Source organism: Chaetodon trifascialis, chromosome 8 (genome assembly GCF_039877785.1).
Source record: "Chaetodon trifascialis isolate fChaTrf1 chromosome 8, fChaTrf1.hap1, whole genome shotgun sequence".
NCBI lineage: Eukaryota > Metazoa > Chordata > Actinopteri > Chaetodontiformes > Chaetodontidae > Chaetodon > Chaetodon trifascialis.
This window is the reverse complement of record NC_092063.1, coordinates 24,498,935-24,526,001: the sequence shown is the minus strand read 5'-3', so window position 1 is coordinate 24,526,001 and position 27,067 is coordinate 24,498,935. Positions and strand designations below refer to the sequence as shown.

Below are 27,067 nucleotides of genomic sequence, written 5' to 3'. Positions count from 1 at the left end.
GCGCTCATTGGGTGCAATCAAAGGGAATCTAATCCGTCCAGCAGGGAGCGCGCATTCCTGCTCCCAGACACAGACTGCGGCTCGTCCGAAAACATGCGCTGGCTCTGTGGAGGAAAGCGTGTGGAGGAAGCAGCCTTTCAAACCAAAAATCTCATTTACTCTCTAAAAACTCTGTTCACATGTCTTCACTGTGTGTTGTGCAACACTGTTTTTATCTCACTACAATATATTAGTGAATGAAACGTGATAAGATGGTGTTACACAGACATGGCAGAGTGAGCCTGTGAGCTAGGAGTCCATATAGCTCATAGCCTGCTTTATATTTACTCAGCTTCATAATAACATGACCTGGCTAGTTTTCTTCACGCTGCAGCAGGTTTCCGTAAGAAACTCTCCATGTATGACAGCCATGGTTGACACCCAGTCTTGAAAATATGCCCCCCCCCCCCCTTTTTTTTTTAAGTAACAAGGTGCTGTATAAATTGACACTTCATTCGTCACTCTTGCATAAACATGTTCAGTGTTTCACATAGGAATATTACATTATAATATGGTGTTATATGTAAAATATTTTAGTTTTGGGGGGTTTTACACATTGCTTATGTACATCAGCAGATGCGTTACTTAATGTTTACATTTCTCTATTTCACTTTAATGTGGACACTGGAGCCTAGAGACTCGTTGTTTAAGAAGTTTGGTCAAGTAACACGTGCTTTTATTGTTGTGCTACATGGAACTAAGAAAAGCAAAAAATAACTGCATTTTAAAAACAACTGGGTAAAGAGGTATTCTTTGTTTATACTAAAGCCCTCTTTGCCCTCAGCGGGATTCGAACCTGCGACCATTTCGTCAGCAGCACCGCCTGTCGGCCCCGCAGCTCGCGCCCACCCTCCGCTCCGTGAGTCCGGCCCGTAGTTTCCGGCGCAGAGGCGCAGGAGTTGAGGACTTCTCATCGCAGCAACGCCGCACAGCCCCGCATCTGTCCGGCGACCCCGCAGCAAGTGGACCGAGAGGGAGACTGGACCCGTAAACAGAGGCGAACATCTGAACCAGGACCGAAGCGGTGAGTGTCGCCTCGCTTTGTCATTAACGGACTAACTTTTTAAATGAAAGGACCCCCAGACACATGAACACAGTTTTGAGGAGTCCTGTCTGAGAGGAGCGCTGCTTTTTATAACATGCACACATTTCTGTATCGTGGAAACAGTGAATAAAATGAAAACAGGCGATAAATCAACTCTCAGCTGTCCCTGATGTCCCCTGTCCCCTATGCTCTGGGGACCTCCAACTTGAAAAATGAAAGCCAAGCTCTCGCTGCGATATTTCATATTCATCAGCTCGGTGCTTGTTTCACTCCTCTGAGGAGTTTTTCTCTGTTTGCTTCATTACAAACTTCTGTCCTCCACAGGTCGTCGTCTTGACGTGCGCTCCGAGATGCGAGCCTCCCTGCTGACGCTCGTCTGCCGTAAGTACGCTGTACCAGTCAGTCCGTGTTTTCTGCTCCACAACAAATCTCCAGAAGCGGTTCAGTGCGCGGCTGCGCAGGCTGTCTGCAGGTCACTGGGCTTTCTTTGATTAGTCTCTGGAAAGTATGGAGCTATGGATTCATGTTTAGTCTGCTGAGCTCTCTTCTTGGTGATGGGCTGAGCGCTCTGAACCCTCAAGTGACAAAAACGTTTCTTTTCTTTTTTTTATCTCAGCTCACTGGCAGAAATGTTCACTTCTATTCACGACAAAAAGGATTTTAACACAGGATAAGAAATCAGCTTTTTTCCTGTTCAAAGCTGCCCTCACAGTTTCATGTATTTAACACGGTGAGCAGGCTGGAGAGGCCAAGCCGAGGCTAAACATTTCATAAAGACATTCACTGAAGCACAAACATCGAATGTGTCTCTTTGTTCATCACATGAACGCCCAGAGCAGACTTTTAGTAACATATTCGCCATCAGCATTCAGCAGACAGCAGTTTAACACCGCAGAGAAAAGTGTCGGCCCCCGCATCTCCCTGCACTGAGATAAGATGGTTGATGTTTCTTTTTTAGGGCCCCTGGTGCCCTCCGGGTCTCGGGGGTCGTCCCTGTCTCTCTCTGTCTGTCTGTCGGCCTCTCTCTGTGGGTGGTGTCGCTCTGTTTATGGTCCTCCTAAAACAGCCCAGCTGAATCCGCAAATAGAGACACCCACTCCACACCTACACCTCCTGCGCTGCTCCAGAGCCTTCTGGGTGCCTGTGTGTCCATTCCTGCATGTGTATGGATGTGTTTATGCATGGTTGTGTGTGTGTGTGTGTGTGTGTGTGTGTGACACCTGCAGCCCTCAGTATTATCAGCGAGCTGAAGATTCATCTGCGTAAATGCATTGTTCACTGGAGCTGAAGACAATGGGCTGATTGCTCCTGTTAAAGTCTATTAGCGCCTGCTGTTAGCACCCAGGGTGTCCCCTCAGACACCCACACTGATCTGACTGCAGCTCTTTGTGACGGCTGCCGAAGCTCAGAGGTAGCTTTCAGGACACACAGCAACCTCGGCAGATGTTTCCTTCACAGGGAAAGACACAGTAGAGTCACAAAATACACTTAAGAACAGGTTCTTAACAAGTGATGGGATCTACAAAAACAAGCCATTTTCTCCCAGTAGACGTGTCACGCACCAACTTCACCAAAACAAATTCCTCGTATGTGTAAAATCGTACTTGGCAATAAAGCTGTTTCTGATTCTGATTCTGGTTAGAGAAGTTTTTTTTGTATACATGCAAAGTTTCAAAAAGTTTTTAGGATGTATTTTCCATCTGTATTTGTCAGTGAACAGTTGTAGATCACTGTCAGTGCTTTGGCCTGCAGGGCGCCGATGTCACAGACGTGTGTGCTCATCAGGATGCAGCATCAAACCACAGCCACACGGTCCTGATGACGCAGGTCAGCTGAGTTTTTGACTGTGAAACTTTTAGTACCTAACCAGGTTGTCTTTCACTGTTTCTTGTTAAGTCATTAGTGTTTCATGTTATAGAGAAATGTGAGTCAAAGTCAAGTTCTCAAGGGCTCATATTAGCTTTGAACTGAACTCCAGCATTTTGTTCTCCATCACTTCCCCTGAGTGGCTTTTCTGCTAGTATGAACGGCAGGAACAGCAGAAGTACACCAGTCTGTACTCTGAGAGGAGCTCCAGTGTACAGCGGAGCGTATGGCTATTGTTTTAAGACAGACCTGGAAATATATGAATCCATCCTTTAAAGGAAGATGATGATGGGCTGGGCACTGAAAAGATAGATAGATTGGATAGATGAGATAAAGAGATGCAAGCATCCAGTTCAGCCATTTTTAAAATAATAAATCAGAATGTGATGAGTTCCAGACTAACAGTATTATGTTTTGGGGTTTGGCGATGTCTCACATTGATGCTTAATGGTGGTTATATGAACAAGTCCTTGTCGCTAGATCTGGTTTTATCTCTTTCCAAACCTCATCTTGTTCATCAGCACTGAACCCAGAAGCCCATCCATCTCCAAAAAAAACAAAAAAAGCGTATATACAGTGACCCCGAGAAGTAAAGAGACCGAGTGAGAGGAGAGGGTCATCTGTAGCACCTCTGAGTGGTGTGAATGATTGCAGTGCCTGGAGAGGAAAGAAGTAAAAGGCTGAGAATGTATTAGAGGAAAATCACAGGAGGAAACGTGAAGCGAGGATGTGTTCCAGAGCGTAAAGGTGAACAAGTGTGTCTGTGTGTGTCTGCGAACTCCACACGCTGTCGTTAGAAACAGGGAGCTGTCCGTTCAGACCCCTGACGCCGCTGAGCACATGCTCCAAGGTCAAGGGTCGTGTCCAAACCCCCAGGTCAGAGACGGGGTTAATTGGTGTGTGCATGAAAGTGTGTGTGTGAGAGAAAGAGGGAATGAAAGGCTGATCAGAGGGACAAAAGAACCAGCGGTGCCTCCTCTCCCCTCTTCTTCTTTTCACTTTCTATTTCTATTCTTCTTCTCTGGCCTGTGGGGGTGGAAGGAGGACCTGAAGGAAGCTGGTCGTGTGTGCGTGTATCTCCGTGTGTGTGTGTGTGTGCAAATTTTCTAAAGCGTATTTTATGACAAGAAAAAACCTTATCAGAAAACAGCACTCTCCTTTTTTTTAAAGCATGATTATATAACTTTTCTTATCAGTAATTGCTTTTGAATGTAATTTAGAAAATTACTTTTCATGAAACGATGTGATTAAGTTCAGCGCAGGGAAGGAGGGAGGGAGGGAGGGAGGGAGGGAGGGAGCAGCTCATTATTTTGGAAGAGGCGAAGGCATGGAGGATGGAAGGAGTTGGGAAGAAAGCAAGGAAGGAAAACTTCACATGAACAAGGATTGAGTCCGTAAATCCTCTGTAATTCACCTTTCTTAGAGGTTTGTGTGTGTGGAGGAATGACGTTGTGTGGAAGCGCTGACGTTCTCCTCAGATGTGTGCGTGTGTGGGCAGGTGAGGGCTGCCATTAGGCAGTGGGAGTGAGAGAGTGTGTTCCCGAAGCCTTTGTAAGCGACAGCCTCCGGAAATGTGAGGATACCAGAACAATGGTGCAGTAAAGCCTACTAACCACCAGCACTAGAGACAGTGAGGGAGAGAGGCAGAAAAATTAGGGAGGGGGGGTTGAAAGAATCAGGACAAAGAGAAAAGAGGGAGAGAAAGACAGGGGGAAGGGGTGGGGTGGGGGGGGGAGAGAACAGGTTTGTTTCTATGAAAGGACGGTGAGTTAGGTTTCCCCGTCCTGTTGGCAGGGGCTTTTCTGGGTGAAAAGAGGAGGTGGAGATAGAGGAGGAGGACGCGAGGGGGAGGATGAAGGGGCAGGGAGGAGGAATAGGAAATGGAGATGATCTCATTAAAAACAATGAGGTGGTTGGCACAGTGGTGAACCGAGAGGAGCTGCCATGTGCTAACAGTGTGGAGGTGAACGTTGGCGACCCACCTGCAAAGGAACAGTCACTTTTTGGACGATTTGACGTCATACACTGAGATCATTTGAGCATCTTCACTTTAGTGCTGTGTCTGTTGTTTGTGTGGCTGTATTTTGACCCATCCTGGTCAGTAAGACTTTTTTCCCATTTTTACAGGTAAAAGCAGGAAAAGCACAGGTTTAGATACTAAACTGAATGATGGCTGAATTCTGTCTAGCAGCTCCAGTTTCAGGGGACTGGTATTGTACATGTTGATTCACACTTTTTATTCACGTTTCAGTTTGCACATAAACAACCTCAGTGGAAATGTAGAATAGAGTGACAGTGAGGCTGTAATGATCCACACTGCAGCTTAACACAGACAGACATGACAGTTATGGTTTTCCATCGTTTGAGAATGAACTGTTTCAGTCATCATGCTGTGATGTTCTCCTGCAAAAGTTCAGTGGCACCCAACTGGAGAAATAGCTTATCTCAGTGAACCAACTCCTCATATTTAAGTGCCAGTGGATGAAAAAGCACATTAATTTTTTAATTTTTGCAGATTTTCTAAAATTATGTTTTTAGAAATTATATTTCTGCTACAGTTGGATGGAAACATTAGTCCTCATGTCTTACTGGAACACTACTATTACTACTGGAATGGAAAGAAGGCATTGCTAATGATATCAGTAGCCTCAGTGCTTTTCCTTCAATAACAATTCAAAATGTCAAATGGCAGCTGCTAAATAAACAGAATAAAAACAAAACATGAAGCAGCTGCCTAGATAGATTATTGGCCATGACATGAGGCAACGCCTGACAAAAAGTTCACGAACATTCTCCAGAACTTCACCAGCCGACCAGTTCTGTATCTCCTGTTCATCATCAGGTCAGTATTTTCATCCTGTCATGAACAGCTGGCCAAGTGAATTACTCATGACGTGTTGTTCACGATAAAAGTAACTGCATTACTAATTTCTCAACAGCAAAAATAATTATTGACATTACTCATGAATTACTCAGCCCAGTTTTGTAAAAAGTGTTCTCTCTGATAGATTTTGATTTATTTTAGGCCTAGAGGTCCCTGAAGCTTCTGCCTGTGCTCCATAAATGACGAAAGAGGTGTTAGTGTTCATTTTGCCTGAAAGGGGAGCTGAGGCTGTATGTCCACAGACACGTTCAGAGAACAGAGGGCGGAGGAGGGACATCTTTTATCTTCGTTGTATCTCAGCATTGACATATTTTCATTCACACAGTGAGTCAGGATATACGAGTAACAGCTTCTTCCAGATTCAAAGGCTGGTTTTACTGATTTTACCATTCTAGCAACGGCTCATGTCATGTGCAGCTTGTTAAAAAGCACTCTCAGACCCCTCCACACCTCTAATCATCTAATGGCAGACAAGCCGCAATTACAGAGCGATGCTGCAGCATGTCAGGATGGAGGGAGGAATAAGGAAGGAAGGAAGGATAGAAGGCAGGAAGAGAGGAAGGAAGGAAGATAGAGATAACGGAAGGAAGGACGCAATGTGATAATTATTTTCTTGAGATATTTCTGATTCAGATTTTGTTGTCATCCTTAAATTACACACACACACATAAACACACAAAGGTATAACACCTCTTGGCTTGTAAATTTAGGCCAGCTGTCTCATGTTCCGGCTCATCTGCATGTGAATCATATTGACATGAGAATCCTCCAGAAAGTGGAACATTTACCTGAAGCAGCAGTGTGTGGTGTAAAAGAGCAGGTTAGTTGCTTAGTGTACTGTCAACCCTTCTTTTGATAGGCCTGGCTTTTTAGGCAACGCTACATTAGCTGTTCTGCTTGTCTGATGATGCATCCATACTGCAGAGAGGTCTTGGTTTTACATGCTAGTCTAAGTGATTCATATGTCATTCTGAACTAGTGATAGGAAATTCTGCTTTATGTTGAATATGTTCATTTGAGTTTTAAACAATACACATATCAAAAACCCCACCCCACACGCAACTAAACACCCCTTTCCCACTGTTACAAAAGAAAAATCAGTAAGACATGAAGATTTACACACAGACCTCAGTGAATCAGCCAGAACACCATGAGAAGACTCACTCCTACATCGCTGTTGAAGTGTGGTCAAAGAAATCCAAGAAAGGCCCCCACACCCGATGGAACCCTCCTTCAGAGCCCCTCATCATACACCTAATTTTTTCATGTTTCAAATGAAACAGCGTGTCCCTGATCCAATGTGATAACGTGGGTGGGGCCGCATCCCTCCACTTCAGCAAGATTAAGCGGTGCGCTAACAAGGTTGAAAAAGCAATGACCTTCCGACCCCCTTTACAGTGATCCCAAAAAGCAGCAAGAGTGGATTTAAGGTTATTTTAACCCTAAGTATATTAGAAAGTGCTTCACAGATACCTTCCCAATATCGCTGTATCTTGGGACAGAGCAGGAACATGTGGATTAGAGTGGCCTCCGCCGTCTTACATCTATCACACATCAGGTCAACTTGAGAATGAATTCTCGCCAATTTGGATTTAGGGAGATGAGCTCGATGCACCACTTCGAACTGAATTAGAGAGTGTCTTGCACACATTGAAGATGAATGAATTGTCCTTAAAATATTAGACCAATCCGTTCCACTGATACTAATCTGTAGATCCTGCTCCCAAGCCTCTTTGACAGACGACATGGATAGAGAATGTGAGTGGGAGAACAAACTTAACATTCTAGCAATAGCCTTCTTCATAGCTGGATTAAAGGACACCACCAGTAGTGGGAGGTCTGTCTGGGAACCCCGGCACCAGGCCTGAAACAAAGTGCCATACCTGTAACTGAAAACATTAGAAGGAGGTAAACTGTATTTAACAGACAACTGTTCAAAAGAAGCAAACTTATTCCCTATAAAGAGGTCGCTAAAACTTCTCAGCCCCTGTCTTTGCCACACCTGAAATGTGGCGTCCTGCATTAAAGGAGGGAACATGGTGCTGATTTCTGTGATTGTCTGACTCAGACTGTGACTGTCAGAGACGAACACTTGAAATGATCTATGTAAAACTGAAGTTTATTTGGGAAGCTTGGATATTGCTAAGCCACAGTTGCGTTACCCAGGTCTCTACGATGGAGGTGGAGAGTGCACAGTTAGCATGGCCCATTAGTCCACTTTATGAGAAAAACAGGACTTCTTACTGGAGGGAAGTACAATTAAAAGACATGTATGCATGCTTTAGGTCATTAACAACAAGTCATATACACTTATTATCAGAACACTTTCACACCATGCTACTGTAGTATCAATATGTACATCAACTTTGTCTGCCATTCCAAGGAGCCATTGGGTAAGCCATCAGTCAACATTGAATAGGTTGCCCAGCACTGAGCACAAATCTACATGCATGCAATCATGCATGCTTTGATGTTCACCTGGAGTACACAGCATCAGCCATGTTCAAGAGTCTACTAATTGATTTTTATACCTCACAGAAATGACCTTCTAAAATACATGATGGATACATGATTTAATGTGTCGGAGCTTAAACTTTCAAACATACTGGCACGGTCCCGCCAGCTCATCAAAGCTTGTGCAGATACCTGGAGGGAAACATCAGGAACTTTCATGCATTATTGACAAATTTGTTTCCTCCTGATCTCTTTCCGCCGCCTCCACTCTCTGAGGAAACGCAGGCTCATCATCAGTTCAAATCAAAGTTTAAAACGTGACTTCACGCGCAGACACACAGGCAGCACTCTCCTGTGTATTCTCTGCTATACTCAGAGTATCTGCACTTTGCCTTTGGCCACACAGGAAAGCAATTTCAACATTTAACAGTAAGACACAATATAATTACATGATTAAGCTCATTGCTGACGAGAGGTATACTTACAAGCATTCATACTGAAGAACACAAATGCACCCAGATGTGTTCACAGGCAGAGAAAACAAAGGCACGCGGCCAGTGGGCAGAAAAGTATTTGTAATTGTTGGCATTAGCCAGATTATCAAGAAATGACAGGAGACATACAGGTCACAAACGCACATGCAAACACACCAAATGCATGTTTTGACTAATGACAACTCCCACGTGTGCTGTAGTTTTCTCAGAGCTTTCTCTCTAAGTGTAGCCAGATTTTCTTGGTCAGAGGCTCTGATTAGCACCTACAGCGAACACATCTGCACTCGCTTCAGAGCTCCATGCCTCCCTGAGCAGCTGCTGAGCACTCAGCAAACACACAACACCGTAATCACAAACCAGACCCGCCGCCACTCACTCTCCTCGGCTGAGTGACTGGTTGACCGACGGGCTGCGCCCCACATCTGCTGCCCACGTGTGCCTCATCTGGTGGATTTATTGGGCTTCAGGCAGCACAGCAGGCACTTTGAGGACAGTAGCTGCCTTCAGAGAACTTTATTTTTTTTTCCAGCGTATACCATTGCTCCATTGTTTGTGTTGGGGACAATTTTTATGCTACACCATCAGCAGGTTTGAGCATAAGTAAGGACTGAAAACAGCATTTTTTTATTGCATTGGAAAAAAAAAATTGTGATTTCCAATTTTCAAAGATGATCTAAGGATACAAATTCACAACTGTCTGCTCATAAGCCTGTCTTTTCTCAAAGGAATATGGAGGTCAGACAGACATTGTTTCACTCTGTCTCTGTTAAAATGTTAGTAAATGATCAGAAGCTGCAGACGTGTGGGAGTGAAGGCTGGCAGAAGCACAGTGGGCAGTGAATGTGCTTCACAAACACTGTGCTTTGCATCCGGCTCCACTCTCCACTGTCCACCTGTTGCTCTCCAACATGGAGTGACACAGACGTCTGCGGGATGGCACAGAAATGTGGATGTCTCCTCCAATGGGACCAGCTGCTTCCCAGTGACATGCCTTGTTAATCTAACAGCCTGTGTAATGGCCAGCGTCTGGCCACGCTTACTGAAACCCTCTATGTGTTGGACAGCCAGACGGGCGGTCAGCGACTCAGAACTCAGAAACAGCTGAGGAAGAGTCAAATACCATTTCAGGCCAAGACAAAATATGGAATGAATGTAGTGTAAATACAGTAAAAATGACAGGTAGTTCCAAATAGGCTCCGTTTCCTATAAACCTATTTGATTATAGAAATGATTTAAACAAATCTGGTCCATCATGTTCTTTGATATGAATGTAAAACAGGAAGGGGATAGAAATGTTCATTAACAAAATACTGTGGGTGAGGTAGAATGAAATGATTGGTTTCTTGATAAAAGATGAAAGGATGGAAATAAGGTGCACATTTTTAAATCTATAGGGAGGCCCTTCCAGAATCTTAGGACTTAAAAACTAAATGCAGCATTACTGCAGACCGGATCGTTGGAGAGAATGGAAAGGACTCAGTGATCTTTTTGATGAGCTGAACCTTTAAATCCAATAAGAGGAATTGTTGCTGCCGTGTTTAGAACCAGCTGGAGATGTTTGATCAGGCTCTTAATGAATAAATCACGGTAGTAATCGAGAGGAGGGTAATGGTTGTCCGGTGAGGGAAATGCTGTGACCTGCGTTGAGCAATGTTCTTGCTAAATGTAAAAGTGTTGTTGTTTCTTTTGGCTTCTTCCTTGTAACCAAAAACCTGCCTCTACACCAGCGACAGCTGTGGCTTGAGACATTTTGTTTTCAGGTTGTCTGTCCCTCCGTCTGTCCATTCCATTCTCATGGACGCCATATCTCAAGAGGGAATTTCTTCAAATTTGGCACAAATGCTCACTTGGACTCAAGGATGAACCTATTAGACATTGGTGGTCAACGGTCACTGCGACAATACAAAACACATTTTTGACCATAATTACGTCAAAATTTCACACAAATATCTCATAGAATAAAATGATGAAGTGATGACATTTTATATCGAAAAGGTCAAAGGTCATATTCACTGTGACATCATAATGTTCTGCAGAAACACTTTTCTGGCCATTATTCAACGTGATAACCCGGGAACAGGGGAGAGATTGAGACCATGCTTCACATTTGGTCAGATACTGAATTAGTGACTCCAATCTTGGATGTCATTGTATTGCATTGTAGTCCAGCACAACCTCACTGGTTGCGCTGGACTACAATCTCTATCATCTCTATCAGTCCTTTGGACTCCTCTGGAAAAATAGTCTCTAAGTGAAGACAACATGTTTCTCACTTTCTCAAAATACACTTACCTCTTATTATAGTCTGGCAGACATGGATTGAAATGCAACTTGACTGCTTGGCAGAAGCATAAAACCATGAGGTTTTCTACTTTGTCTTTACATAATTGAATAATTGACAAGATCTGAAAAGGTTCATATTGTGAAACTTCGGATGTAGAGTTGTGTCATCTGCATACCAATGGTAACAGATGCTTGGTTAGAGGATGGTAAAACTTAATGTCAGCATGCATGACTAAAAACTAAGGGCCCCAGGACTGAACCGTGGGACACGCTGCAAGATATAGTTATACAACCTCCCGCAGAACTTCCGAGTATTGATGTATAGTATTATGTTTTACATAAATCCAGTATTTATGTGTCAATTTTAAACTCATAGCCAAGCCATCATTGGTATCAAAACAGATTGCTGCATACTTGGGCTATAACTACACTGACGTTTGTCATTTTCCAAAAAAGACTGTTTTGTGGACCAGGCCTGGCCATGGTCGACTCTTGATGTAGCTTTATACTTAAATAGTAAATGACATTAAGGTCAGCAATCACTTTCAGAAGCAAGGCCCTCATGCTGATTAAGGAAGGGAGGATGAAACAAGTGAGGAAGGTGAACGGCAGGGCAGAGAGGGGAGTTAGAGCTGCTGAGGTGCAGCAGGAGCTGGATAATAAATAGGCGTGGAGGGAGGAGAACAGCTGGGTGTTTGACTGTGGGAGTTGACCATCCATCAGCTAAGTGCAGAGCAAAGAGATGATGGAGACACAGAGAGGGAGAATGTAAACTAATTAGCCAGGAGGAGTTGAGGATAAAAAGCTGTTGACTTTTCTCTTCCCGGGTTTGAAAGTAGCTGTCTGATGGTGAGGGCTAAATGTATCTGTGCCGCCTTCCAGACCCACACTCACTCTGGTCAGGTATGCGGCTCATTGCCTGTCTTAAAATGATGCTATTCTTGTCTGCTCACTGTCATTAGCAGGCTGATACTGGATCTGACCATGCTGTCATTTTAATATTCTTGGCAACGTGCTGTGTTTAACTCTTAACCCTCCTCCAGTCTGAGCATGTGTTCATGTTTGCTCTCTTGTCCATCTGTTTGTTTGTTTGTCTTGGTTTCCTGAATTATTTACGCAGCTAGATGTGACAGCAAACTGTGTCTCGACAGCCTGTCCAAGTGGAATGTGTCAAGTTGATGTGACATCCCACCCTCCCAACACAGAGCTGGAGCAGTTAGTTGCTCTGAAGGACTAGATGGATGCAGACAAGTGACAAATTAAGGGAATAGCCAACATAAAGTAAGTTAAATACTGAGCCACCACAAGCCTAAAGGACAGCTTCAACTCTCCTTGTCAATTGTGAGTCCTTGAACCCAACCCTCAACCATTCCTCCAACATATATTCCGCCATTTGTTGTCCTGATGATAGTGGAAGAGAGTGATGTCTAGTACCCCGACATAACATCCATACATCATTGTTAAAGCTATAGTTGGACATGCTCCTCCTGACTAACTGTTAATGTTTCCATCTGATATAAACTGATATTACTGTCAATCATAAGTGTTCACATTCACTGTAGAAATATCTGCTAAGTACTTGATTAAGCAACTAGTGGTTAAAATTGTGCTTTATTATGTGTCATTTAAACAATATGTTTAAAAAGCCTTGAGTGCGAGGACTCAGATCATGTCGTCTACGTCGTCTGCCCTGCAGGAATTTCCACCTGTGATATGACAAACGAACAAACTGACCATGCCTGCTCGGTTTTCCTCATTGGCTATTCCAGTTTTTCTTTCAATAGCTTTTTTAGGGAAATGACAGACACATGAATTTTGTCACACGCTGGCAACTGAGATGAGTTTTTAGAAAGTGTGGTGGGGGCTATGCTTGTGCACTGTACCTTCTGTTTACTGAGGGGTTGAAGGCAGAGACGAAATCAAACGTAGGGATGAAAGACAGGAATAAAAGCAGAGCTCACCTGGGAGCAAGGGGCAGGGGTGGAATTCATTTGTGGGAATGGAAGTCAGATGCTCTGCAGACTGCACCATACATCCTGTATCACTGCCACAGATAAAGGTTGACTCATGTGGAAGGCTTTTCAGCTCAGAGTTAGATTTCACTGTCCTTTGGCATGAGCAGGATATCGTGCCTTTTTTAACTAGCTTAGCTCAGAATAGGGTAACAACAGTGGACACTGTGTCACATGCTTGTCGTTCTAAACGTCATGACTGCTGCTGCAGTAACATATGACATCTAAAGACGAAGAGGTCTTTGTGGAGTGAATGAAGTTTGTCACCTACGATACTAAAAGCAGCTGAATAATAAACCCTTAAAGTGCAGTGTGGTTAAAGTGGCTAAACAAGCAGAATAGTGCACAATGTGATGCAGGGCTACAGTGCAAAGCCTGCTGTTACAGGATAATGGCTAGTTGAACAGCAGTGCTTTGTGAGCTGAGACCCCACCACACACACACACACACACACACACACACACACACACACACACACACACACACACACACACACACACACACACACACACACACACACACACACCAGCAGCACCACCACAGCCCCCTTCTCTTCTCTCAGCTGTCAGCTTGCATTCCTCTGTGCCTCTCCATTTATGGCTGCAGAGGAAAGAAAGGGAAAAAAGAAGAAGGAAAGAAACTCTGAAGTCTAATCAACCACTGAAACACCTCTGTCCTCAAAGCTACAATATTAACTTTTCACTTGAGGCAGACTGAGGAGCAAGTCATGCCTAAAACTTCCCCTCAGCTGATCGACCGCCTGCCCACTTTTCACTCACATGGAGCCACCGCTGGTCTTAAAAAAACAGACCAAAATAATGCTGGAGCATCAGATTTCAACTCATTTCTGTTGAATTATAGTTGTTTAATAAACTACTCGTTTCAGCACCATTCTATAGGACCAGTGGGTGAGATGTAGGGGGCTCTTTTGACAGAATATGGCAGAAATGGAATATGATATTCAGAAGTATGCGTTTTTTAGTATATAGTCACCTGAAAATAGGAGTCATTGTGTTTCACGGCCATTGAAGTTGCTTGCAATCTGCAACCTCACCACTAGATACCACTCAACCCTACACGCTGGTCCTTTAAAGCCGTAGTAGCAGCGCTCACCTACTGTCCACAGCAAAGATACTCTAAACACGCCCTGAAATGCAGTATCAGGCAAAACTGGACTGGACAAAGACTTGAAGGAATAGTTTTGCAAAATACATTGAATATGCTAATACATATTTGCTTCCTTGGAAACGGTGAGATGAAAGGATTGATACCGCTGTCATACAGTTACTGTGTGTTACGTTTGAGGTAAGATCTGTAGCATTGATACCACTCTCATGTTTACAGACTGTTTGTGCAGACCTACTGTTTGCACTACTGTCTTATTTATGTTTAACATTTTGCTACTACATCCATGGAATATCTTGTGAAATATTACAAATTTTGTATTATTGCACACTAGAGAATATATGTAACACAGTAGATTAAAATATATATATCCCAGCATGGGCTCTGTGCAAAGGTTAAATATGCCATACCATCATTTTAGTCTTGAACACATTTGTTTGTTTGTTTAATCTGTACACAAACTGAAATGTAAAAATGACAAAGTGTGGTTTATAGGCGCAGCTATGTGCTGGAACTGTGTCTCACCACGTACAGTGACCCAGAGACAGGACAATGATATCCATCTTCTACCTGTCAGCAGGAAGAGTCTTTTCCCACTCTGACATTTTTCATTTTCACTTCACATCCTGTGTCTACGGCTCCTGCAGTTCATGAGTGTTGCACTTACACAGTTAGAGCCTCTACATTAAAAGAACACACTGCACTATAAAGTGCTTTGAATACAAGTGTCTGTGATAGATATCATCCATTTATCTCTACTTCACCCTCCCTCCCTCTGCTGTGCTCTTCTTCCCTCCCTGGCTCCCATCAAGCCAGCAGCAGTCTGATCACTGTCAGCTTTACAGTGACAGCCATGCAGGCTCTGACATCGCCCTGCTCGGCCTCACACTGAGGAACAAGACATGCATCATCACATGCATAGTTTATATAATTTACTATTCGATGGTTGGACTAAAGAAGTTGTAGTGCACACTTTAATAAGTCTTAAAACAAGCAAAGAATAGTGTTTTTAAACATGAAACTGCATGCATCAGGAATTTGTGTAAACTGAAGTGAAGTGGTTGAAAATGTCCTCATTTGTCCACCTTCTCCTTCAGCACGGTTGATGATTTTTTCATCAGGCCACGGTTTCATCAGCTCCACTTGTGTTGTGAGCAGAGGTGTGAAGCCTGTGAAGTACACAAACAAACACAGACAGAAACACAGAGATAAAAGACAAGAAGAAACCTAGTGATTATACAACACATCAGACGTCTGCTTCACTCTTCCACCCTCCCTCCACACACACACACACACACACACACACACACGCACAGGCCTTTGAGTGTGTGCCAAGATAGTTTCCAGAATAGATATCAAGTTGTGTCTGGATGGATCTTCCCACTGTCTGCACAAAGACTCAGTGCTGTGTTTCTCTTGTTTTTCTCTCACCTGTCAAGTCACCTATCTGACCTGCTCTGTTTGTGTTTTGTCACACTCTCTTCCTCTCTGAGCCAGATAAAAGATAAAGGAACCAACTCGGATCTATTTTATCACAGACCATTATGTCAGTCATTGTCGGGGCTGATAATGACACGTGAAGCAGCTCAGAGATCCTTACCTCATGTTTGAACAAATCCTCTAATTGCTGTCTACTGCGTAGTCAACAAGCACACACTTGATGCTTATATTCCCTTTAAGTTGGAGCATGAGTAAGATTTTATGTACTTGTGGGGTTTGAGTCTCAATTAATGAGTTATATTAAAACTATGACTGAGTGTGTGTGTGTGTGTGTGTGTGTGTGTGTGTGTGTGTGTGTGTGTGTGTGTGTGTGTGTGTGTGTGTGTGTGTGCAGAAGTTGCACAGGTGCACATGCAGGGCATGTGTCTGTGACCCTCATATCTGCCTGTTGCTCACTTGGCTGGCACCAGCCTGAGACTTGTCCAGATGCCAGGGAAACATGGGTTCCCTCTAGAGTGAGTGTTAAGATTGTGTTTGTATGTGTGCGAGTGTCCATGTGAAATCCTCCTTTGCACTGTTCCCAGCAGGCTCCCTATCTGCTCTGTGGCTGTATAGCAGTGTCAGACTGTGATAATTCACTGTCCGTGTTAACCTTAATCAGTGAGTGTAGATCTGCAGAGAGCATCCGGGCGCTGTCCAGCATCCAGCCTCCAAGTTCAAGAAATGATAGCACTGATGCAGTGGAATGGCTTCATAGAAAATGTGGCTTTATTTACTGTACTTTAATTTGCAGTCCTAGTCTAGTTTTAAAGGCTTTCAGATGCTAAATGCTAGTGACAATATGATAATGTTTACTGGGAGCTATACATTAAGTATTCAACCTCATTTGGAAGCATTTTAGCCCTGAACCCTCTTGATGAAAAACCTGTACCTATGTTGCAGCAAATGAAGTACATGTGAAGTGAGCAAGCAAACTTGAGAACACACATTATAAGGATACAGGGTTCTGCAGATCAATTTACTGACCACAGAGCAGATTTAAGTTGGCTCAATTATGTTATTCGTGCAATATAATTTCTCTAAAAACAATAAAAAACTTTTTCTGTCTCCAAAATGTGCCATCACCCACTCAGGATTAAGGCACAAATACTGTATAATGCATGAAAGTGTACTCGTCAAAGTGCCCTCGAAGAACGAAGACCCAGATGCTGCAGTGAAGCTGCGTGTTTTGTGCTGTGTAGCTTCCAGGTGTGAACATTTACAACTGTATTAATATAAAGCCAGCTGACGCAGGACAATACTAAGCATTCATCTTTTCTGTGAATATAAACCCTAATATCCAAAGCTTATTGAATTTGATGCACTGTGCAGAAGTGTTTAGTGGAGCTGTTACATGTTGCCATTTAGACTGTATACATGCGGAGGGAGGATTGAAAACACCTGTTGTATCCGGGCTGTGGATTGACAGCAGGACTCCTGGGTGCCCACTCTCCTCATAGCCGTTTCCTCCTAGTAACACACACTGACTACAGGTCCCAGAGGCACGCAGGAGGAGAGATTCACGTCAAGCTGTCCAGTGGAATGTGTGACGGCTGCTGCTGGTCGTCATGAAAGTTTCTAAGGTTTATTTTAACTCCCACACACAGCACAGCTACTCAGTCACACCAAGGCTCCAGTGCTGTATCACAGAACGGCCCACTATCTGCTCACTCCATGGTGCAACATGTGCTCCAATCTAAAACAAGCTTTTCTGTTTGATCTGGAGGATTAAACTATGAGTCAATGATCATTCATTCATTTCCTGATGTTCTGCTTCTGGTGCTGCTCTTAGTTGACCTCTGAGTGACCTGCGTTGGTTAGTTTCCAGATGTAGCCTGTAGCTGGGGCCTCTTGTCTGATCAGTTGTTTTGGGACCCCTGCAGACTGCGGAGCCTGTTAACCTGTAGGGTTGCCCTCACATAATCCCCCTCCCACTGGATGTTGTCTCAACATTGAATCAGCTCTTGATCAAGCAGTAGCTGTCTACTTGCTGGGGCCAGTGTCCGACTTAATAAGTTCTTCATACCCTGCAGTCCATGACCTTTGTGAGACTTCGACACTGAAGATTGTAAAAAAGATTCTCTGAAGTGCTATAAACCATGAGAAATATGAAATGGACCAAAAGTTGTCTTTTGATGACCACATAACGATAAAATACATATTTGTTTCTGTGCATCGTACTGGTTTTACTGTCTAGGAGGTGAAATTAAAATGGCACACACAACACATATTTCTATTCTTTAAATGCTTGACTGTAAAGTAAAGTATCATATTACAGAGAAAAGCTGCACCATACTGAACCTCTCTGAAAACATGGTTCTCCTGTAGTCCTCCAGCCTCTTAACAAAACCTTCCTCCCAACCATTATGTTAGTCTGGATCATATCTGAAGCTCTACAGTGTGCCTGAACTCGTGGGGAACCTACTATACTCCATTCCACAGAGAAGCCTTACAAGTCCTGTAAACATGATTAAAAGCCATAAAACGATGTGTATTTGTTTTAACAAAATAAGTTGTGGATATAGAACATAGGTATAAAAATATTATTAGAAGACTGTTCAACATAGAAAGTGTTGCTTGTTTCAGCCTCTTTATTCACTTCTTTATTCCACATCATATCTAAGGAACAGAGAAGAACTGATTCACATTCGCTGCTCAGGTTACTGTAACATAATTAAATTCAAAGTCATTCAAAGTCAAATGAAACCACAAATTTAGCTCTCGAGTTTCCTGCAACTTCACTTCCTCCCAGTCTTCCTTCCCCAGCAACAGATAAGAGCTTTGATGTTGTCTCTCTTTCTAGGACAGACAGAAGAGTTCTGCTTTCATGTCCACTTAATTTGCCAGCACAAGCTTGTGAATGGGTCCTCTATTAGGAAATGATGCCACTCTGTACTGCTATTTCCTGTTCATTGTAATTCATTTCCTGTTTCCCTTCTAGTCCTGGCTGCCGCCGTTGGCCAGGAGCCTGACCACAGCCACGGCTGTGCCCATGGCAGCTGTTACCCAGCAACAGGGGACTTGCTGGTTGGACGAGAGAAGAACCTGAAGGCCTCATCCACGTGTGGGATGAGGAAAAAAGAGCCCTACTGCATTGTCAGTCATCTGCAGGTCAGTGTGTGTGCTGATGTGACAGGACCTGCTAGAGTTAGTCAATGATCTGAGTTCTTGGAAAACTGTCATTGTGAGACTCAGTGATAGTTTAAAAGAGAGTTTCTGTAGTCCAGATGTGATGATATGAAAGCATGCATGACTTTTCTCTGTCATTAAAATTGAGCCTGTGTCTTATCTTGAAGATGTTTCTCTGGGTTCTCGCTGACCCCTGCAGTCTTTCACCTTTGACCATGTAAGCATTTCCTGTCCCACTGCAGGATGAGAAGAAGTGTTTCGACTGTGACTCTAGACGGCCTTATGACCCAGTGTACAACACCATCAATCACCGGATAGAGAACGTTATCACCACCTTCAAACCTCACCGCAAGAAGTCCTGGTGGCAGTCAGAGAATGGTGAGCAGACTTTGTGGTCCCTTTTGACCTGCACTGACACACAATATCAGTGCACGGTTTATTAAAATAGCTAAAATAAATAGTTACAAAAGCAATTAAAATAATAATTGAAATAATAGTTACTGACTTCTGACTTCCCTGGAGCAGGGAAATGCACACAAGGATTGTAGGAACGCACACACACACACACACACACACACACACACACACACACACACACACACACACACACACACACACACACACACACACACACACACACACACACACACAAAGAGTAAACAGAGACATCACAGATGCATATACAGTCCCTGTGTACTTTCATCTCAGTACTCAGTATTTGAGATGTGAAGTCAGTGTGTGAATGTGTAATTCAGTCTGAGGTCTCCTTTCATTTTCAGGGCTATAAATTTGCACTGAAGCTTTAATTACAGCTGAGACAATAGATTTGAATACAGATATGTAGAAGGGAGAAAATGGAGGCATTTAAAAAGAGGAGGCAGTGGATATGAAGCAGAAATAATTCGATTGGAAAAAGGGTAAAAATTGGAAAAAGAGCGAGATGCCTAAAAGTTTATTGAAACCATGAGCAGTAAGCAACTGGTAGCTGTAGAGAATTTTAAATTCACTCTCTCACTCACTCACACACTCACACACACACACACACACACACACACACACACACACACACACACACACACACACACACACACACACACACACACACACACACACACACACACACACACACTGTGGCCAACATCCTCTGACCAGCTACAGATGGGCTTAATAACAGAGTAGGTCCTGCTCTGGCATCTTAACAGAGAGAGAGAGAAGGGAGATGACAGAGAGAGGAGAACAGTAAAAGCTCTGATGGAAAGAGAAGAGCGAGGCAGTCGGCAGGACTGAGTGAGAGACAGTAGTAAGGGACAGGGAGAGGGACCTGTTTGAGACAATGAGTGACTATAAAGCCCTGTGCAGAGGGGCCAGTTGGTCACAAGGCTCATTTGAGCTGTTTGTGAGCCATGTTGCTGTAATAGAGTGCTGTTGATGACAGCACTGTGCAGCAGCACCAGACCCAGAATAGAACAGAGAGAAACAGAAGAAGACGACGAAGAAGAAGGGGGACAGGAAGCGTAGTGACTATTTTTACTCCTGGTCGCTGCAGCTTTTCCATGGCATCTCTGTGGTATTTCCATGGTGGTGGTGGCACAGTCCGCCTGTGTCATATGGGTCACAGTGGTTTGATTGTGTGCACTTATTAATTGGAAAGGCAGTTTCATGGGCATGCATGCACGCTGGCATTAAAAGGCAGTGTGGGCGAAACAGGTGCATTCTGCATGTGTATGTTATGTGTGCCTTTTACATCATATTACAGCACAGTTTAGTACATATGACTTATTTATTTATGACAACTAACTATCAGCAAGACTCATTTACTCTTTAAAACTGGCCTCTTTCTCTCTCTGTCTCTCTTTCTGTCTCTCTTTCTGTCTCTCTTTCACACACACACACACACACACACACACACACACACACACACACACACACACACACACACACACACACACACACACACACACACACACACACACACACACTTCTTTTCCTTTTCCATTGTGTTCCTTCCTGTGCCTTTCAGCTGTTGATTTATGGTTGATTATGCAAGTGTGTGTGAGTAGTAGTTGTTGTAGTTTGGGAGTCTGATCCACTGGTTAGCTACACTATTCAGAAATGAGCTTGCTACAAACATTACCAGTTTACCTAGACACTTGGTTTCAATGTTAACCCTTTTAAGGCACTATGTCTTAGTTATGGGCCTCACAGGGCTATATGTGGCTATAAGTGTTAACTGGAGACTCACTGATGAAAATGCTCATGATAAGTTTCCTCTCACAGCACACAGCTTGTTTTCCTTTTGTTGGACTAGTTTCAGGGATAACATTAGAAAGTCAGGAAGACCCTCGTCCAGAGTATGCTATATTAAGCTGAACACTGGCTCACAGTCATGATATCTCACATATGAAGTTGTAAAGCCTAGATTTTGATAGAGCTGTAAGCCGTAGTCTGATACTTCATACTAGTAAATGGTAATTGTTCTGAAATTTGGACATAGAGATGCCTTCAACATAGCTAATGCTAAAGTGTAACATCACAGTCAGATATATATTCACCCACCCAGAGCAGCATTAAACAGGATTTGTTTTTGTAACTGAGGGACAGAACTCCTCAATAACCAGCAAACCATACACACATGTGACATACTGTATGGTCTAAAGTTAATGTAGATATTAAGTAAGAGTGAATTATACGGTTGTAGTGTACAACCATACCAAAGAACTAAAAGATGCCTAAAGCCTCTGTGAAGCAGCAGAGTCAGATGATTTTTCTCTCTGGGTTCATTACTACGTGCAACACATTTCACATTACACAGTTATTTGAGCCTTTGCTAATATAAAGATACTGATTAGTGCAGCTTTAATTGGTAGGTTGACCATATCAATAGCATAGTAATCCATCTGCTGTGTTTCCCCTCTGGCTCCTAATGTTCTCCAACTCAGGGCTTTCGCTAACATGGCCCATTAAAATACTGTGTGCCACACACTCACACTGTCATTACCTGCAAGCTGTGAAATGTTAAAGGTGTTTAGGTGATTCCCCAGGATACATGGACATGTATAGACACATGTTTTTGCATGTAACTAAGTAGGCATTTAAATGAATCCTCCCTTTTTTTTCTTTTGCATGTATGAAAAAGCTGTGGTTTGTCTTCAAATCAGCAGTTTAAAGCTGCAGTAGGTAAGCTCGAGAAGAGAGCACACTTAGCCTGAAACTTTGAACCAACGCAAGTTCCACGTCCCTCCCTCTCCGCTGCACTCATGCCCTGCCTCCAAGCCCTTCTTCCCTGTGGTGTCTGCGCGGCTGCCGTGACAACCAGTAACGTTAGCCTTAGCATCGGAAACAAGCTAACTACATCACAGTCGCTAACATACCATACTCGCTGCAGAGAGTTACTGTAACAATCACCATATTAGCTTCATGGTTATTTGTTGTCTTAGCCGTATATGCTGTTGTTGGCAGCGGCGGTAGGAGCAGTTCCGCCATAGCTTTCACTCGCCTCCTGACGCCGCTGTTTGACTGAGTGGCAGCTGGCAGCATGAGCAGAGTTCACAGCGTGTGTGAGTAATGATTGACAGATGTCAGACACTCCCTCAGACACTCCTCTGGCTCTGATTGGTCGTTTTGCATCGGGCATGGTGGATTCTTGCAAATCACAGTAGGAGCAGTAGGTGGGACCAGTGGCACCAGGTTTTTTTCACAGATTACATGTTTCATGTACTGCTGTCTGGGCATAGGGACAGTTTTAGCAAATATGACAAAAAAATACTACTTCTATACAAGTTACCTCCTGCAGCTTTAAAAGTTACTGGGTTGTAAAGTGTTAAGTTGTAAAATACAAAATTCATGTGGTGCGGCTTTTGTACATTAGTGTGCAGGAATGGGACAGTCCTCTTGGCTTTATGCTCTATGTGTAATACAAAAACCCAGAGAACAAGAGTGAAAGTGGTCCTCGGAGTAACGTGGCCCTCCAGAACACTTGGTGCTCTACAGCTCAGGAAGTGTGTGGGCTTTTCCGACATGCTCTCTACATTTCTCCTGCCAAGAATGAAGGCCTTTTCCTGTCAAGATGCCATTCCTCAAGCCAAAACCATGGTTGCTGATTCACGCGCTGCAGCTAGCCATTATTCGCTGCCATCCATCTGTCAGAAACTGATGATAGGGATGGAAAATGAGTGCTAGCAGTTTTTGAATTATTGACACAGCATAACAGACAGTTCTTCACTGTATGTAGAATGTAAAATGTTGGCTTTGTGTAAACTCTCTGTGTCTCTCTCTCGTAGGAAAGTCAGATGTCTTTATCCAGTTGGATCTGGAAGCAGAGTTTCATTTCACTCACCTGATTATGACCTTCAAGGTAGGATGGAAGTTCTTGTGGTCAGCTTGTTGACCTGTATCAACAAGTAGCTGAAAGGTTTTTTCTTAAAGACCTTGCAGAATTCTTGTCTCAGACACTCTTCTCTTGCAGACTTTCCGTCCAGCGGCCATGCTGATTGAACGGTCAGCAGATCTTGGTCGTACCTGGCAGGTGTACCGCTACTTTTCCCACGACTGTGCCTCTACCTTTCCCGGAGTGTCTCAGGGTCCTTTGCGGAACATTAACGATGTCATCTGTGAGTCACGCTACTCTGACATTGAACCATCAACAGAAGGAGAGGTGAGCGATTGACTGAAAGAATAACCCCAAATGACCCACATGCTCAAGAATAACACCAAAGCTAATTCTGCACATGTACATAATTTCCATCTCGAGAGATATGCTTGCTGTTGTCATGCACAAAATGAGATGAGAAGACAGAAACAAAATAACTCCTTGTGCCTTACTGCTGTCGGTGGATTAGTTAAGTCTTACATAAGAAGCAGAGGGAAGTGACAAGGTCAGCTCTGTCCAAACAAAATCTGTTGTCTTTTGCAGTTTGTGTATGAATTACACAAACAAGATATAATTTGTTAATTGATCAATTTTAGAGGCATTGGTTGGCCGTTTTTTTTTTTTAAGCTTTCAGAGTCAGGCTAGCAGTTTCACGTTTTCCAGTCTTGATGCTAAGCTAAGCTAATCCTTCATTTCTGTGATTCAGGCATGAAAGAGGTTCTGACCTTCTCATCTAACGTTCGTCAAGAAAGTGCTGTTGAGCTACTGCTTCAAAGCTTTGACTTGAAGGTCCGGTGTGTAGGATTAAGAGAATGCATTGGCAGAAATGGAATATTGTTTTCATAAGTCTGTTGTCGTTAGTGTAGAATCACCTGTGTTTTTGTCATTTTAGAATGATCTCTTTATGTTTGCAGAGGGAGTGAGTCCTCTTTTTGATGGAGTCCGCAAATGTTATTACAGTAGCCCAGAACAGACAAACCAAGCACTGGCTCTTGAGAGGGCCTTTTGAGCCCTCTGTAGGGAAGAGTGAGTTGATGGATATTCAGGTGGTTGCAAGCCAGTCAGTCCTACACACTGAACGCTTAAGTAGCATGTCACCTGGCCAGTTTCTGATTGAATCTTAGCTGAATGACAATTTAACAGATGACAGATCCTGCATGTGAAAACAAACAGAGAGGACAAAATCAAGCTTTTGAATAACCCCACCATATTAAAAAAGCTCAACCAAATTTTTTAGTGCACATGTTGAATACTGCTCAGCCATGCGGACCACTAAGCCTGATTCATGCTCATGTTTCATACACTGCTACTTATTTTGTCTGCCAAGTCTCAGACAGTTCAAATATCTAATGTGTGTGCATAATGTGTATGTGCTGGCCTAGGTCATCTACAGAGTGTTGGATCCAGCCATCAGGATTGAGGATCCATACAGCCCGAACATCCAGAGTAGGTCACGCTCCAGCAGATTGATGATGTATAACACGTTGGCTTGATGCAACACACCAAGGCCATGTCAGACAAGCACAACACATTGTTTATGTGGGTCTATGTGCAGGCAGACCCCTAACCCCTCGGATACAAGCATATTGTAAAAAATAAATTCTTCTTCCAAACATATCACAAAATACATCTGACAGAAACCAAGCCATAATGACTTTCCGATGACTAAGAATGTGCTGAAGAAGATGCAAAGTCTAGTGGGAATCAGTGATAATGCTTGCAGTTTATGGCCTCCAACTGCCCGCCTGGATTCTAAAATATACAATTCAGTCCCAGTGCTGAATGTTGTAAAGATGCGGACGTCTTTAAGTGCGTCTTAAAGTGGACATAACCAGCGCTGTGTGGACATGAAAGTGGAAAAGAATGTTGTGTATCAGCATTCATAGGTTTTACAGGCATTTTCTGGCCAGCAGTGCAGCACAGAAGCTGACGGTGTTTCCTGGCAGCGCTGGCCCTCAGGTGTCAGTCACCTGCCATGAAGAACACCCACCCAGAGGCCTGAAGCTTCAATTCTGTTGCCATAAATATCCTCTTATTCTCCTCTGAAAATTGTGAAAGCGTGAACAGTAGCTCCATCGTCATTATCCTGTAGTTTATATCTGTCCTTTTCCTTGGCGAGCTGTAGTCCCGTTTGTCACCATAAATCCAACTCCATCCGACACAATTAGCTCTTGTTATCAAGCTGTGACACATTACAGACCGTAACAGCCCCTCTCTCTCTCTATGGGGTGTGAAACATGGCCCCGCTGTGTGGAGGACATGGAGAGATGTGAAAAGCAGCTGTTTCTCTCCCACACAGCCTCACTGTCCTGGCCCTCATGTTTAGACTGGCAGGACATGAGAGCTTTTCCCAGAAACCCGAGCTAGGTTTCCAATGCAGCAGCAGAGGTTGTCTTGTTCTGTTGTGACACATCTAGCCATATCTGGCCCACACGAAGACCCCTGACTCTTTCGCAGCTGAACAGTCCATATTTACTGTCTGCTGTTGTCAAGACAATAAATCAACATCCAAAACATCCAAAGTAATTGAGTAGAGTCAAGCCTGCTAGGCAAACCTTCCTCTGTGTATATTCTGCCTCTTTGATTGGCGGACAATAACCCAAATCACAGCCCTGATCTAACCTTAACTATTGATGAACTAGAGCATTTAACTGGTAGAGCCTTTTGGGGGAATACACAGCCTCAGAGAAAGTGTGTCAACAATCATTTTCTATCTAAGATGTTCTTACTCCCAGCTTTTGCATATATTTGCATACTGTATGGATTACAGGTTATCTATAATCGTCAACAGAGCTTCATTAACTAAACTTCCAAATATTCTTTTCTTATAATGTTATGAAAATGTCCCGAATGAGAAAACAGAAATGTGAAATTGTAATTTCAGTGAAATGTTTTATATTCCAAAGTTTTTCAATACTATGGGTACATTCTCATATGCTCCATGGTAATTGAGTTCATTGCTCCAGACGGCATTTTAACAGTTCGTTTACAGGATATGGTCGGTAACAGATATGGACATTCCATAGGACAAAGAGAAAGCTAAATGTCCCCAGGGGGTGTGCAGGAGTTGAAGGGGAGGAATCCAGTGATAGCTGTCTCCACATAAATGGGTACACTGCAAACGGGAACTGCTATTGGCTTGTTTGACACCATTAAAACTATGCCAATTTACTAAAATGGAAACAAATATAGACTGAAAATGGGCCTCATAAGAGAATAGCACTATCTACCTAAAGCTGATGTCAGCTGGCTTTCATTCTTAGAAAATGTCAAAACACCAAACTATGATGTGAACATGCTAAATATTATACCATCTAAACATGAGCAGCATTAGCATCGCGCCTGTGTGCATGTAAGCTTTGCTGCCCCACTGGTCTCCAGTGAGTACAGTGTGACAGTTTTGGTTTTCAGGACGGCTTGTGTCACCTTTCTGTCAGCTGTCTTTATACATTCCTTTAGGTGCAACTGGTGATAAATATCAATCTCAGGTTCAGCCTTGGGTGCTTGAAAGCTGCTGTTTGGCTGCTTTGGTTGCTGCTGACTGATTTGGAGGACTGTTCTCTAGCCTGCTGTTGCAGCATGATCACAAACAGACAGTGTCTTAGCACAGTGGAACTGGAGGGATTAGCTCTTGTCCGTCAGAAAGGGATTCTATTACTTCAGATAAAGTCAGCGGGACAGGGTTTGGAAAATAAAGCCGTGGCTTCGTATTACTGTTCGTCACTGTTAGTAGCGTAGCCATATTTCCTGTGCTGTTTGCATAAGATAGTGAGAAGTACAACAGTATCAGTAGATGTGTATGACAAAAGGTGTGTGCCCTTGTGTAAATTCGTGAACAGTGTGTTGGTGTGCTTGGGTGTTTTGGCACAGCTGCATGATTTTGTGACT

General features: G+C 43.4%; 1 protein-coding gene across 1 annotated transcript in view; it reads left to right on the top strand.

Moving 5' to 3' along the window:
- The first annotated feature begins 979 nt into the window (after positions 1-979).
- Positions 980-27,067, top strand: part of lamb2 (laminin, beta 2 (laminin S)) — a 50,473-nt gene continuing 24,385 nt past the window's right edge. The window contains exons 1-7 of the mRNA XM_070968747.1: positions 980-1,063; positions 1,409-1,465; positions 18,623-18,792; positions 19,053-19,188; positions 23,091-23,164; positions 23,276-23,464; positions 24,562-24,625. Of these exons, the coding sequence (XP_070824848.1) occupies positions 1,435-1,465; positions 18,623-18,792; positions 19,053-19,188; positions 23,091-23,164; positions 23,276-23,464; positions 24,562-24,625 (664 nt within the window). The 5' untranslated portion in view covers positions 980-1,063; positions 1,409-1,434. The remainder of the gene's footprint in view (positions 1,064-1,408; positions 1,466-18,622; positions 18,793-19,052; positions 19,189-23,090; positions 23,165-23,275; positions 23,465-24,561; positions 24,626-27,067) is intronic.